The 15,799-nt window shown below is 39.3% G+C and overlaps 1 protein-coding gene across 1 annotated transcript in view; it reads left to right on the forward strand.

Annotated features, from left to right (window-relative positions):
* Positions 1 to 15,799, forward strand: part of LOC122797115 (vomeronasal type-2 receptor 26-like) — a 206,376-nt gene that overhangs the window by 80,923 nt on the left and 109,654 nt on the right. The window contains exon 3 of the mRNA XM_044065911.1: positions 12,139 to 12,978. Coding sequence (XP_043921846.1) covers positions 12,139 to 12,978 — 840 coding nt within the window. The remainder of the gene's footprint in view (positions 1 to 12,138; positions 12,979 to 15,799) is intronic.

The following is a 15,799-nucleotide window of genomic DNA, read 5'->3' on the forward strand; positions in this document are numbered from 1 at the left end:
CTAATTGAGTCTACCAGGATTCATCCGAAAACCTATGTTTTGGGTGACTTTAACTACCCATCCATTGACTGCATAAATCAGTCATGCTCAAACTCACTTGCACAAAGGTTCCTTGACGTCATTAACTCCAGTGTCCTGGACCAGCTGGTTGATAACCCTACAAGGGGTGCCCAATATCCTGGATCTGGTGCTTACCAATATGGGGGACAACTGTAGCACTCTCACTGTGAGGTCTTCCCTGGTGAGATCTGACCAAAAATCAGTATCATTTGAATTAACTATCACAGCTGACCTCCCTAGCAGCAACTAAGCTAAAAAACTTCTCCAAGGCAGATTATAACCTCTTACAGGAAGGTATAAATAGCTCATGTGCACCTTTCCCCTCAGTTGTAACTGGCAACTATGCCAAGTTCTACACCATTCCTATATACAGACACCTGAATAACTGCATTTGCTCGGCCATACCTGATAGGACCAAAATAAAACTCCTCAAGGAAAAGCAAACCTACCTGATGGACAACTGCCATTTACAGGCTTTATAATAAGAGTAAGAAATTGCTATCTAAGAGTAAGAGGGTGTGAGCCCTAAACTGGAAACACTCCCTCAGCAGCTTAAACAAGCAAATAAGACTTCTTGTGAAGTCCTGTAATGCAAACTATGAATCCAAATTAGCTTCTTGAACTAAAGACAACCATAAGGTGTTCTTTAGTTACATCTGTAACCTAATAGGAAAGGCCCAGATTTGTGCTGGACAGGTAGCTAATGATACCACATATACTGAGCCTGTGGACATAGCTAACCTGCTGGCCAACAGGTTCTGTGAAAACTTCACTCCCCTGTCCCCGGCACACGTACCCCATGACATCCCTGCCACCTGTCCCCTACCTTCTATCTCCAAAGAGCAGGTTGCTAACGCCCTCTCTAAGGCCAAGAACACAGTATCTCTGGTACCTGATAACATCCTAAACTACATCCTGCATGGACTCCAACAAGAATTAACAACACCATTGGGTACTCTTTTCAGTCATAGTCTAAGCATCAGCTTCGGCCACCATTATTCCCCTTGCACAAAGGTGGTGCTTCCACTGACCCCAGGAACTATAGACCTATTAGCCTGACTAACCTTATCTGCAAGGCCATGGAGCGAATCATCATGGATCTTATCAACAAAGATATAGGTAATCTCCAAACACTTGACCCTGCTCACTTTGGATTTCTCAAAAGGAGATCATGCTTGTTAAACCTGGTAGACTCCTTCAAGACAGTCACCAAGGTGCTGGATGAGGGGAAATCAGCACATACAGCCTACCTAGACTTATCCAAGGCATTTGACACTACCCCCCTCTCAGGCATCATTGACAAACTTACCCATCTAGGTATCAACCATTATATGGTTAGATGGATCGCTAACTGGCTCACTGATAGAACCCATATAGTCAAAATAAGGGAATCCACATCAACAGCATACCTGTAAATAGTGGTGTTCCACAAGATTAGTCCTGGGACCTCTACTGTTTGTAATCTATTTCTCCAAAGTACAAACAAAAGCTAAAGGTCTGTGGCAGACAAAGTTTGCTGATGACTGCAAACTGGGAGTGTCATAAAATCTCCAGATGATGTCAACATCCTATAAGAGGGTCTTGCACAAACAAATGATTGATGCCAAAGTCATGGCCTTAAACTCAGTGCAAAAAATGTATTATCATCCCTTTCGATAAGGGCAATATTCCTGGTAACTACCACATCAATAGCAAAACCTTAAGTATGCAATGGACACACAGGTTGACAGCAATCTCACCTTTGACCACCATGTTTCCAGAGTGGTAAGAAGGGCATTCTATATTGCTCATTTTTACTTATTTTTTATTTTATTTAACATTTGTTTACTGGGAAAGTCTGACTTGGAATGAAGCCAATTTTTAGAGGAGGCCCAGGGAGAAACGCACCAGATGCATGTCTTTAAATTGTGGGAGGAAACCAGAGCACCCAGAGGAAACCCACACAAATGCAGGGAAGACATGCAGACTCCACACAGAAGGCAACCCAGCTGAGAATTGAACCAGAGAACTTGTTGCTGTGAAGCAACAATGCTATTGCTGCACCACTGCACTGTCACAAATAAGTAAGGGCATTGCCTTCAGAAAAAAAAAAGTTGGAACCTCCTTGTACTCTTCCTTCATCAGGCCAATAACTAAGTACAACTCCCCTTTTGATATGTACCTTTCCAAGCACTTCCAGTAATTGGAGAGACCACAAAGGCTTCTCACAAGGAAAATTCTAGGTCTTCAGCATTTGTCCTATGTGGATAATCTGAAATCACTGTCACTTTATTTTGTTTCATACATATTAATCAGAGGCGATCTCTGCCTTGCATACAAGGCAATCTCTGACCCTGCTTTATTGGAAATTCTGCATCTCGGTAAGTCAAATTGTACACTGGTTACTCACTCTAAAGACATTAACCTGGTATATGACATTAATAGAACCTGCTAGAGGGACAGATTTGTCTTCCAGAGGTTACCACACCTTTGGAACAGATTCCCACTTTATGTTAAACAGAGCACCTCATTGGCCCTCTTCAAACATAATCTGGGCAATTGGATGGGTAACCATAAATTCACCTTGGGGGTTCCATCTGTATCCTTCTTGGACAGTGGGAATATGTGCTGATCATAGAAATAAGGGTAGAACTTGGCTAGGCTTGTAAGGGCCCTAGAACTATTACCCTACTAACTATGATTTTATGATGCAGTACATATGCTACATTTGTGGATTCGATATGTGTGCTATGTTTGTGAATACAGTATGTGTGCTATGTTTAAGGATACAATATGTGTGTTATGTGTGTAGACAGAGTACATGTGCAATGTGCATGGATATAGTGCATGTACTATGTGTGCAGATAAAGTATGTTTGGTAATGTATATGGATACAATATGTGTGAGGATGTGGTATGATGGCTATATGTGTGGATATAGTGCATGTAAAAAGTATATGGTAAGTGTATGTGTGCTAAACATAGTGCATGTACAATATTTGTGTAGACAGCATATGTGTTCTGTATGTAGTTACAGTATATGTGCTATGTATGAGTGGCACTACCACTAGAGTACATGAAATGCAGGTGCTTTAGAATGAGAGGATTATTCAGTCACATACATTTTTCAATTGCATCCGTTTTAGGGAAAAAAAGAACTTAGTAATGTTCTCCTTACTTAGGCCTCTAGATGTCAGGAAGCTAACCTACCAGACTTTAGGTGCAACACTGGCTTGATAACCTAACATGGAGAAGGCTTGATGACCTGAGGCACTGGAAGATGGAGGCTTGAGTCACCATCTGGTTTCAGTATGTAGACTCATGCTAAATATCTTCCAGTAAATTTACTGTTTAAATCCATGTTTAGCTACCGCTATAAACATGAAACCTTTAGGAATCTTTTGTCTTTAATTCTTTGCGTGTGTGTCAAAATATGCATCTATGTTTTGTAGAGAATGGTGCTTGCATTTGTTGAAGTATAGTGGCCATTTGCTTACTGATGATTGCATATGTCAGTTAATCATGCAGGCTTGAATCCCATGGGCCTCTAGATTATGGCATATAAGCCAGTATAACTGTAAAATATGTATGCTATGTGCATAGATGCAGTGAATGTGCTGTGATACACTTCTTACTGTTAGCTACCTACCTATGTTTGCAGTTAAATAATTTTTTGCCATTTTATTTATTCACTCATGAGCTAATGTCTTGTGTACTGATGTGGATATTGCTGATTGACTTACTCATTTATTGTTTCAGGCCTGCATTAGTCAGGTGCTTCACTTTATATACATTGCATTGAGAGCAGATAGCTATTTCAAATGGATACATGAAAGGTCAAATTAGTCTAGGTTTGGAAGGCCTTCCACATTTGGAACAGCAATGTTGTATGTGTACATGTTTCATAATGGTGTGCAAAGTGTTTACCAGTGGAATGACAAATACATGGGCCACTTGTAACATCCTTGCTATTTGCGGTTATTTATTATACACAGCCATGTACCTAGATGTGCAGGCATGGACATACAGTGTTTCACTATAATGTGTTTTGGTCATTATGACTGTAAGTTGGGTTGGGAAAATTCCCAAAAGTGTGTTGCGTGTGGTCATATGGTAAACATATGCATATACCACATTGCCACTGTGGTCAGAAAGTCCTTCTATGTGGCACATCTCATTACTAAGGGTCTTGCATCCAGGAAGAGAGAGGTCATTGTCTCCCTCTACTCTTCCTTCATTAGGCCAGTCATTGAGTACAATGCCCCATTTGGCATGTACCTCACTAAACACCTGCAACACCTGGAGAGGCCGCAAAAGTACCTCACAAAGAGGATCCTAGACCTTAAACATTTGTCCTATATGGACAGACTAAAAAAAAAACAACTATTCTCTGTCTCATATTGCCTACTTAGAGGTGATCTCTGCTTGATTTACAAAGCCAGGTCTGACCCAGCTCTGTTAGAAATGCTACATCTAAAGAACTCCCAATGCCTCCGCGCCACATGCTCCAGAGACCTCAACCTCATTACCACAATCGACAGAACATGCTGGAGGGACAAGTTCATAATCCAGAGACTGCCCATGCTATGGAATAGACTTCTTATACATGTCAAGCAGAGCACCTCTCTGGCCCTCTTCAAGACAAATCTTGATGAGTGGATGGGAAATAGAAAATTCACCCCAGGGATCACTCCAGTGGCGTTACTCAACAGAGGCACTGAGAACTAAGGTCAGGTGGCACAATGCCAGGGTAATCCTATGGGCTAGGCTTGTGAAGGCCCCAGTGCCATTAGTCTAGTACACACCTATGGACATATGAACCTATATATGTTGGAAATACTTATGCTTAATATTCTTAACTTGATGCATGTATGTACTAAAGATACCTCTATGCACCACATATTAAGTTCAGCTTCTAGGAAGTCTAAGTTTTGTTAGGACATTTGATTAGTCTTTCCCTAAAGGGCATTACATTGATATTGCCCTGTATACTAATGGCTACCATCCATTGCTTTTACTGTCAGAGATAGATTTGTTGCCCCAAAAGTAACATACCATCAGTGGCTGCATCATGTGATCCATCACAGGGGTGCCTCTGTTACATGGTGAATCCTTCTGGGTATTGTATGCCTCTATTGTACTAAATGTCTACTTGTCATTTTTGTGTAATTTTTGTCCCAAGCCTGTTGCACACTAGACCTTCCTTGATCATACATTATGTTGCCTTAGAAAAGACACCATCCAGACAGCTGTGAGGATGCTTTGTGCTCTCACTGGCATACTGGTAATGAAAGAATTGTTCATTTTTTGAGCAAACCCCAGCACTGATGGTGACTTACATACTTCTTTCACTGCAAGACCCACTTACATAGCTTTCTACACATGCCTGTTCCCCAACATGTGCCAGAAGGGGCTACCATCTCTGTCTTGGGAGGCCACACTCACACAATTTCAGTATTTGATACCCATATCATGGCAGACCTCCACACTTCCAGCAGTGGTCCTGTCATTTAAAGAGTGGGACAAGCCAGGGGTGAACCACCATCCCTTATCTCCAGGATATGCAAGCTCATTATTCTTGTCTAGGTCATCAGGCACCTGAGCTGCTAATCAAATTCAGGTTGCATGTACTGTAGTGAGTGATTTATCCATGTATATCACCAACATAGGCTCATACGTCTAACAGATGCATAACCCAAGATGAGGAATCTAAGGAGAAGAAGAGACAAAGGCTAGCAGTAATTATTCATCAAATGTCTCATCAGCTTAGAAGGATGCCAGTCCACAGAATAGGCATGACTTGCAGAACTTGTATTCAGGTAGGTACTACTGATGTTTCACACAAGCTACATGCTACTTTTGGGCTATATTTTGCTGGGATGATGGTCCCCACCTGCAGGAGTTTGGCACATGTTATACTGAACCCCCACTATCCCACAAAGGTAAAGTGCACTGCTTCTTGACTTCTAGCACAGGAGTGACTGCCACTGCACCTGTGTACAGCTTCCTGTAGTGTTGGCCCTCCTCTAGCTGGATTTTTTCCTTGCCCCCATGTCTGCTTGTTTTGGCCATTCATATCTTTACAACATGATTGTCTAGCTTGGTGCATACCAATAGCCATATATCTATATCTGGCACTGTGAATGCACACATTGATGTATACTGCTGATATGACAAATGTATTGTATAGCTGCATCCTAAGTGCCACACTCATACATACACAACTATGTGCATATGCATCTGTACACAGCCATGTGCCATGTCCATCTTTATATAGCAATGTGTCAGATCCATATGTACACACCTGTGTCACACACATATGGAAGCACCCATGTCACATGTATAAGTGCACAGCTGTGTGTCCATCTGTATGTACACTTCCGTGTGTCATATCCATGTGTACACAGCAATGTGCATAGGAAAGTGTCACATGCTGCTATACACAGCCATTTGTCATATCCTTTTGTTTGCAGTTTTATTCCACATCCATATGCATGCAATCATATGTAAAATCCAAATGTTCACAGTCATGTGTCACATCCATCTGAATACAGCCATGCATCATACACAGCTCAGCTATGTGTAACATCCCTATACAATCAATGAAATGTCACATGCATCTGTACACAGCTATGTATCATATCTATCTGTACACATCCATCTATACACAGTCACATGTAATATCCACATGTAAGCATCATTTTGCCAAATACACCAGTACACAATCATGTATCACATCTCTAGGTACACATCCTGGTATCATATTTATCTGTAATCAGTGATGTGTCATCCATTTTTATGCAACCATGTGTCACATCTATATGTACATTACCATATGTCACACCCATATATACACAACCATGTGTCAGATCTATACGTACACAACCATGTTTTATATCCATAAGTACCTCATCCATGTGTGACTTCCATCCATCCAGATACAGCCATGTGTTACATCCATATGTAGATAGCAATATGTAACATTCAAATATATGCAACAATGTGCCATGTCCATCTGTACACAGTCCAGCCATGTATCTCATCCAAATGTACACAGCCACATGTCACATACATATGCACCCAGCCATGTGTCTTATTCATATACACACAGCCAAGTGTCACATATTTCTATACAAAGTCATGTGTTACATCTAAAATTATACAGTGGTGTGTCACATCTGTATGCACACAGATAAGTGTCACATACATTCATGCACAGGAATGCTGAATGCTTAGACCTCTTATCTCCATCCTGGGGTGGTCCATCTTTCCTACAGGCTACACCAAGGGAACCAGGTTGTTCCCCTTGACAGGTTAGTGGGGCCTGATATCATATGGCCCAGTTAGAATACTTAAACCAATGCAGGGTTCATCTGCAATAAACGTGGTTATCTCTGACTTGTTTAGTGGAGTGGATATTGCTTTTATAACTGAAACATTGCACATCAACAGCTATAGCTCTTACCTTGCTAATGCAATACCATCGGGTACATCTTAATTTGCACCACAGATAGGGAAGGCTTAAGGGGTGAGTTGTTATTTATTTTAATTCAGAGCTTTAGGTGGCCCAATTTGTTACCAGGGTAATAGGGAGCCCAGCTCATTTGAACATGTCTAATTAACAAGAAAAAATGCAGTCCACCATACCCCTACTGAATGAGGACATTCCAACAAGACTTCACCAACTTTCTTGTTGCCCCTGTGTGGTGTCACCAGCACTTTGTGGTTCTTGGTTACTTCATCCTTTAGATCATTGATGAGGCTGTACCTGTTACAAATGAATTCATCTGAATTAAGAAGGTATTCAAGTTTGTTTAAGTTATTACTTGTGCAACCCATATATAAGACATTATATTGGCTTAATATTTCTTCTAGATGGGAAGACCACTGATCTGGTAATGGAACCAGTCTCATGGTCTGATCACTTGTTGAACCATGTTGTTCTTGGATTGATCCCCAATTTTAAACTGATTGAGTGCCACAGTCCTACTAAGGCTATTTCTCATTAGTTTTCTCCTATAGTTCTTAAGCTCCTTTTAGAGGATGTTGCTAACATTCCAGATGATCTGTGAACATAACAGGTTGCTCTCTCCTGCTCTTGACTGGCTTACTCCAAGAGATGTACACCTCATCTTGTTTAAGATGCATACAACATGATTTGACTTTGAGCTGCTCTCATTATGATGGAAAGGTCAAAAATTGGAAAATTGTTGGAGGAATGACGACCTTTGCAGTCATAAACTTGACCTCAGTGATCACAATACTTATTATCAGACAGATATATCTCATAATAAAGCAACGCATTTGTCCAGAGATATCTCAACAGTGACTAACCCAACAGCCATGCTTTTTTTTCAGGTGGTGGGAAATCTCTTCAGCTTAGACTGCTCACCACCTGTAGAGCCTTTTCACTGCATCTGTTGCTTTTTTTTTTCTTTTTTTTGTTTGCTGACAAGGTTTCTGTGATTACAATCAGTATTTCCTCATCTACAGCCCATGGAATTTCTGTGATTTAGGTTGATGGTAGTTCCCCATGCTCTTACTTGGTATTTGGTACTTCTGATTATGAAGAGTTATCTGCAGTTTCAAGCTAGTGTCATACAACGTATGGCTGATATCTTGCCCTCCCAACAGGTTATGACCTAACTCTATGTATTGGGACTAGTTATTCACCTGATAGAGTCTTTCTTAAGGACTGGGATTTTTCCAATGTTGCTTAATTACACCTTAATTGTACCACTCCTCTATAACTATTATTGATCCCAGTAATCTTAATAATGTCCACTCCATCTCAAATCTACTATTTATTAGTGAAGTTATTAGGATGATTGAATATGCAAAACTGGAAATATACCCATCAGTTAGTGCGCTTATGGATCTGTATTATTCAAGTTTTCATTGTAATCGTAGTGCTAAGTCAGCCCTCATTAGGTCACAAATTATCTTTAGATTAGAGATCAGTGTTTATACTCTATTCCAGTCCTGATCTTTATGCACATTTGGTATTGTTGATCACAATATCCTGATAAATCATCTGCATTGTTATGGTAGTCTCAATTCTACAGTTTGCATTATATTACTAAGGTTGTAACCAAAGGGTGATCTTGCCCTTAAAGACCTTTAATCTAATCTTCTGAAATGTAGAATGCCACAAGGCTCAATCTCGGTTCCATTTCTTTTCATAGTTTTTTGTTGCTCTTAGAAAATCATATTATGGGGAGGGGGATGACATATCATTGCTGTACTGATGACACTTGACTTTACCTCTCCATTCCTTAGGTATATATGACAAGTGTGTATTTCCTTGTGGATGATTTGTAGTCAATTCATCTATGGATATTTTAAAAACTAGTAGAAGCTCAACACACCTAAGACTGGGATAATGGCTGGGTGTGCATTTTGAGAAATCTATCAGCTCTCCTACTTCCTTCATTTTTATGGCCACAATATACTTTATTTGAAGTCAGAGGTGTGTCTGATCTTGGTGTCATCTTTAATAACTGACAGAGATTTAGGGACAAGGTGTGAGCTGTAGGAAAAATATCTTGCTTTCATCTGAGGGACATTATCACAATCAGAACTTTATACCTCAAGATGATTTCTACAGTCATCCATGCTCTGGTCTTCTGTCATCTGGACTGTTGTACTATCCCCTACCTTGGACATTTTGACACTAAGACCAACAGTCTTCATCTTATGCAAAAACCCAGCAGCACATTTGCTTCCTGGCACTCTGCACTGCCAACATATGACTCCTAGGATTACAAAGATTACATGTGATTCATATTCATTTTCGCATGAGCTTTAATTTTGTTTTCCTCTGCTTGACTTGAGTCTGTCTTTTCTGAAGGAGATTATTGTTCCCTGCCATCCACCATAATTATTGCACTTTGCCACCCTAGGATTGCTGGTAGTTACTTAGGCATGGTAGGTATCCACAGCCATTCTTTTGTCTGTCAAGCTCCTTACCCTTTGATCTAGTACCTCACTGATGCTGGGAGTGCTTCACTCTAGTCTACTTCAAGATTTTCCCAGAAGCCTGTTTAGTTGACCTGGCTTTTAATGAACAACCCAGAACCAGTCCTTTGTTTTTTTTTTTTTTGCTCAGTTGTTTCACTCAGTAAGCACTTTGACTGCAATTCTTGTTTTTAATTTGCTTTATCATTTTTTAAGTACTAAGGTAAATAAACACTTTAATAAAGTTGAAGCTATAGTTGCATTCAGTAATTTCCTTCATAAACATGTCCATGATGATTACCAAATGTGAATGTTTCTACAGTAGTAGTTAGTTCTGATGACTACAGTCAAGTGAAGAAATATGCCTCATACAGCTATAGCTTATTAAGATTCCACACCTAATATAGACCTGCAGAGGAAGATTATTTGTGCTGGACTTGTGGACCAGATTCTTCCATCATTCTTTTTGTCCATAGTAAGTACTGTCATGTTCCCTGCTGTAGTGTCCTCTGAAAGATCAGATGACTTGTGCTGCTTATTATCTGTTCTGTATGGGGATTTTTGCTATGTAACTATTTCTCTGTCTGGCAGTTAGTACTGATTGTTAAGGCTGTGAGCTGTTAACGAGCTGCATCCCTTAGCCCATGGTTTCATTCTGTCAGCCTCCATTTATCTGCTTTGCAACACTGAACAATCATTTAACCAGACAATTTCCAAAGGCATTTGGAGAAAGCTGGCTAGACTCCTCAGTGGCCTCCTGATCTGCATGCCTGGTAACTACCTATGAACCTATGCAATACTAAACTCACTTTAGTTTTAGAAATGCTGGCCTATTTCCTTGTGATAAGCCCTACAAACTTCCTTCCTTCCTTCCTGCTTGTCCCCTGATACTGTAAACTATTCACTAGACCAGATGAGGGCTTCCTTGTTGCTTTTCTGCACTGTGCAAGCCTGTAGATGTGACCGTTCTTTGGCTATACTATTTCAGTATACCTTTCTGATGCATCTAACCTTCTTTATAATAATAGAACATTTTTCATATCACACATAGATGCAGTATTTGTGTTTCTTCGTGTTTAGCCTTTTACATTTAGCCAACCAGCTACAGGATAGTGCAAATCTTCTCAACATTTATCTGCAGCTAGAGGGATGGCAGATACCTACCTAGGTCTAGGGGTATCCTTACACTGACATTGCTTCATATAACTACAATATCTAGTTCACATGTGACAGCCTTCAAATGTAATTTTCTCAGTAAGGATTTATGGCAAAACAAAACTATACATTTTTTACAAATTTGTGTATGTTGCCGTTTGTACTAATGTACTATATTTTACTTGATTATTTTAGTCTGTAAATGTTATTAAGTATAACATTGAGAACATATAGATGTAAGTCTCATCATTAAACCATTCACTTGTTTAATGATAATCTATATGAATGGACTAATAATAATCTTTATGAATGGACTGGTTTAATCTGGCACAGTGAACACCATGATATAGACCTGTTATTATGATACATGACTCAAGTACAATTAAATAATTCAGCCTTGTTCTTGTCAGTGACACTTGTTGGCAGGATGTTACACAGTCCGAATATATTTGTTAAGGGTGGACAGGTCATAAAATGTAGCTGGGGGTCATATTAATTATCCTTCATTGATTTCATGCATTATGCATTACATATGGACAGATTCTTAAATGAATCCTATAGTAATAAAAAAATCAGCATCCTGTTAACCTCACTAAAATACTGGTATGTAGAATTGTGATTCTCCTGCATTGTATTACCATACTGTATACAATGCAAAATAGTCACCAAGGGCTGTATTAGTTCAGCAAAACCAACCATTTTTACTAAACTGTTATATTTCCCAGAGTACAATATTAAATAATAATGATGCCTAAGAAGATCCTCATGATTATATAGCATTCCTCCATGCTAATAGCATTGTGCTGACAAGGTAACATGATCCTATTTTTTTAAACTGGATTTTTGGGTATATAATATGGCACCATATTTTTATATCCTTTATTTTGAAATTAGACTGGTATTAATGTATAACTTTTCCAGCTTATAACACATAATAACAATTAGCAATGTCTGTGGATGCTGAAATATTCTTTTGCTTGGTTCCTAGATTAGCTATGGAGCTGTGCTTCCCGTGCTGAGTGACAAGGTTCAGTTCCCATCATTCCTCAGAACTGTTCCTAGAGACACATTTGAAATACTTGCTCTAGCTCAACTGCTTGCCTATTTTGACTGGAAATGGATCGGAATCTTAGCCTCGGATAATGACTTGGGTAGAATCGGCAGTCAGAATTTAAAGGCTGAAATAGAAAAGAGTGTGGGATGCATTGCTTTCTTGGAGATCATTTCAATGCATGACAGAGAAGAAAGGCTCAGTCACATCATTCAAATGATAAAAAAGTCTTCTGCCAATGTAGTAGTTGTTCATGCTACATCAGAGAGCCTGGTTCCATTTATGGAGACTGCATCTTTGCATAATTTGTCTGGGAAGGTATGGATTGGAACTACCAGCTGGTCAGTGTCTTCTGATTTTTCCCAAAAAGAAATCTTAGAAATGCTGAATGGAATGCTAGGATTTGCTCATGAACGTGGAGAGATACCAGGTTTAAAAGAATTCCTTTACAGTGTTCATCCTTCCGGGTTCGCAGATGATATTTTTGTTAACACCTTCTGGGAGAATGCATTCAACTGTAAATGGCAGATGTTTGGTAATCTTTCAATGGCTGTGGTGGAAAGAGCTGCAAAGGAAGTATCACATTGTACAGGGGAAGAGAATTTGATGGATGTGGATATTTCTAAGTATGATGTACACAACTTTCGATTCACCTACAGCACATATAACTCCATATATGCTGCAGCATATGGCTTACATGACATGCTTTCATTCAAACCTGCTGGAGCTTTCCTTAATGCATCTTGTACAAAAGGTACCAGGTGCCATCCTTGGCAGGTAAGAAAGATTTCAGCATTTGTTTTAGAGACAATAAATATTATGTGTACTGAGGAACAGGACTGAGTGTTTGATCAACCACACATTGTATGTGGCATCATTCCACCACCAAAGGTTCTACAGAAGATTATTAAAATAGTCAGTACATAAAAACATAAAATTATAAGAAACATTAGAATTTAAATTAGAAATCACTGTAAATGCAAATTCTTGCACCACAAAGTAAGAAAGTAATTTGTTAATTAAATCCAGGCCTCACCATTGCCTGTCACCAGTGACCTGGGGCCATTCATTATTTGGCAGCTTTTTCTCAGTTGTCAAATCTGGCATGAATGTGCGTCTCACCAAATAAGCAGATGACTGCAAACTAGTGTGCATTGTCTTTAACCCCACTGACACCACATTACATGTGAAGGGCACTTAGCACTGCACAAGAAGAAATGTATTTTCCTTCAGTGTGCCCCCCCAGTGTTGTAAACTATACACTGGTGGGCAACAACTAAAAGTTGACAAAAATACTGTAAGGCTTTGGAGTCCTTTTACTTGATGAACTTTTATTTTATAACTATAAAGCTACTACAATCTGCAAAGGGGTTCATGATATCCATCAAAGAAAATACTCTCTGGCAGACAAAAATATCATTGAATACTATCACTGAAAGCTACTTTCAGTGAATAATAAAGCAAACCCCCCCCCCCACACACACACACACATATATATATATATATATATATATATATATATATATATATATATATATATATATATATATATATGTATACACACACAGGCAAACCAAAAGACTGAATCCTAAAAGACTGAAAATTCAAAATACTGAAAACATTTCTAATGCAGGGGCAAGAACTCCTGCACCCCTCATGTGGGGGGTGCCCCCCCACACCCCCTGCTAACTATATATACCAACTCCAACATTGCACAACAGTGGAAAAGGGGCAAATTCCATCATTCAGTATTTTGAATTTTCAGTCTTTTGGGATTCAGTCTTTTGTTTTTTCAGTCTTCTGATGTAGACCCATATATATATATATATATATATATATATATATATATATATATATATTTATATATGTTATAGATAGTTTACGATAATAATGTTGGCAGGCACATCACTGAAACAACTTCCGCAAACTCTGAACTGCGATTCCTCAAAACAGTGAATGCTAATATTCCGAATCACAAAATCTTGCCCGGTTTTTGATCCATGGTAGCACTTGTTTCAGGCATGGAGTGGTCAAAAATGTCAACATTCTCTGTTTTGTTTGACTTTCTGATATGTCTGCTGTATGGAGTTTGCAGAAACAGTTCAACCATGTGCGCATTCAGGGATGTGCCTGCCGCCGACATTATGATGGTAACTTTATATATATATATATATATATATATATATATATATATATATATATATATATATGTGTGTGTGTATGTGTGTGTGTGTGTGTGTGTGTGTGTGTGTGTGTGTGTGTGTATGTGTGTTCATGACTTCCCGTACTCTGAGCCAGTAATGAATGAGCCTGAATCCTCACCATAGGCACTGGAAAGGGACATTCACCAGGAACAAAAATGGATACATCCAGTATTTCCCAATGCAGCTCTCTGCATAAAGCATGATTTCCCTTAAGAGCACACAGGGAACACACCCAGTCCAGGGTCTGGGTTTCTCTAGCTTTTTCATTCCAGGTCCCCAGTAAGACTCCCCGCTGGCACAGCTATAGAGTTGAGATCTCAGCTGAGTGCCCAAGCCAAGTTCTCCACCACTCTTTCTGTGACCCCCAGTGCTTTTTGCCCCTTGGTTCAAGCAGTTGACACACACACTCTTTGAGATTTGATTTTCACACAAACACACACACACATACACACACACACACACACACACACACACACACACACACACACACACACACACACACACACACACACACACACACCTGAGAAAGGCTGGAACAGATTTACTAGCTATGCCCATTCTGCCCAGACTATAAGGTATTTACACCACCACTATACACTCTAAAGCCGGCTACTCCAAGGCTCTTGCGAGGGAACCGAATTATCCTGAATGAAATTAATATTAATGCAAATGTTAGTGTCTGGCCAGTGCAGTAAGGCTCTCAGAAGAGGCCCGAGCTGTCACCAAATACATAAATAAGTACTTTCCAAAATTAAAATATTCTCCAAAAGACCAGACACAATGAAAAATGTAAATATATTTAATATAATATATTAAATAATAAATAAGAAAAACACACGAAAATACTAAATATCTATTTACAGTAAACACCGGAGTTTAAATCACAGGAAATATTAAAAAATAACACAGGTGGACAGCTTCACACAGTTACAGAAAACAATACTTACCTAATCTCACTATATTTTCCTGATTGATCTAAAGAATTATTATTCCCTGGTTACTAACTAGAGCAAGTCAAGATGAAGTAGGTGAGGGGTCCTTCCTTGTCAGGTTTCAAAAACAGACTGCTTGGAGACTTCAGTCTGATCTAGTATTAAAACATTATTTTAGTGATGGATTACAGAATGACATCACATACATCTGGTCATCTGACTTCTGGTTCCCATACAACCCCCCCATTGCTAGAAACTGCCAGGATATAGCACATATGTGTCAATAATATACACACACCAAGCTTTGCTCAGATCTGTTGCAGGTTCAGGAAGTCATAAAACAATTTCAGCTCTTCTACCCTTCCAGAGTAACAATTAGTTCACTGCTAAAGACAATACAGAAGGCTTCCTAATGCTTGTTTTCCCAGACGTTTTGTCTCTGGTTGCAATCAGAACTGTAAG

Source organism: Protopterus annectens, chromosome 3.part0 (genome assembly GCF_019279795.1).
Source record: "Protopterus annectens isolate FY-2018-M chromosome 3.part0, PAN1.0, whole genome shotgun sequence".
Taxonomy (NCBI): Eukaryota; Metazoa; Chordata; order Ceratodontiformes; family Protopteridae; genus Protopterus; species Protopterus annectens.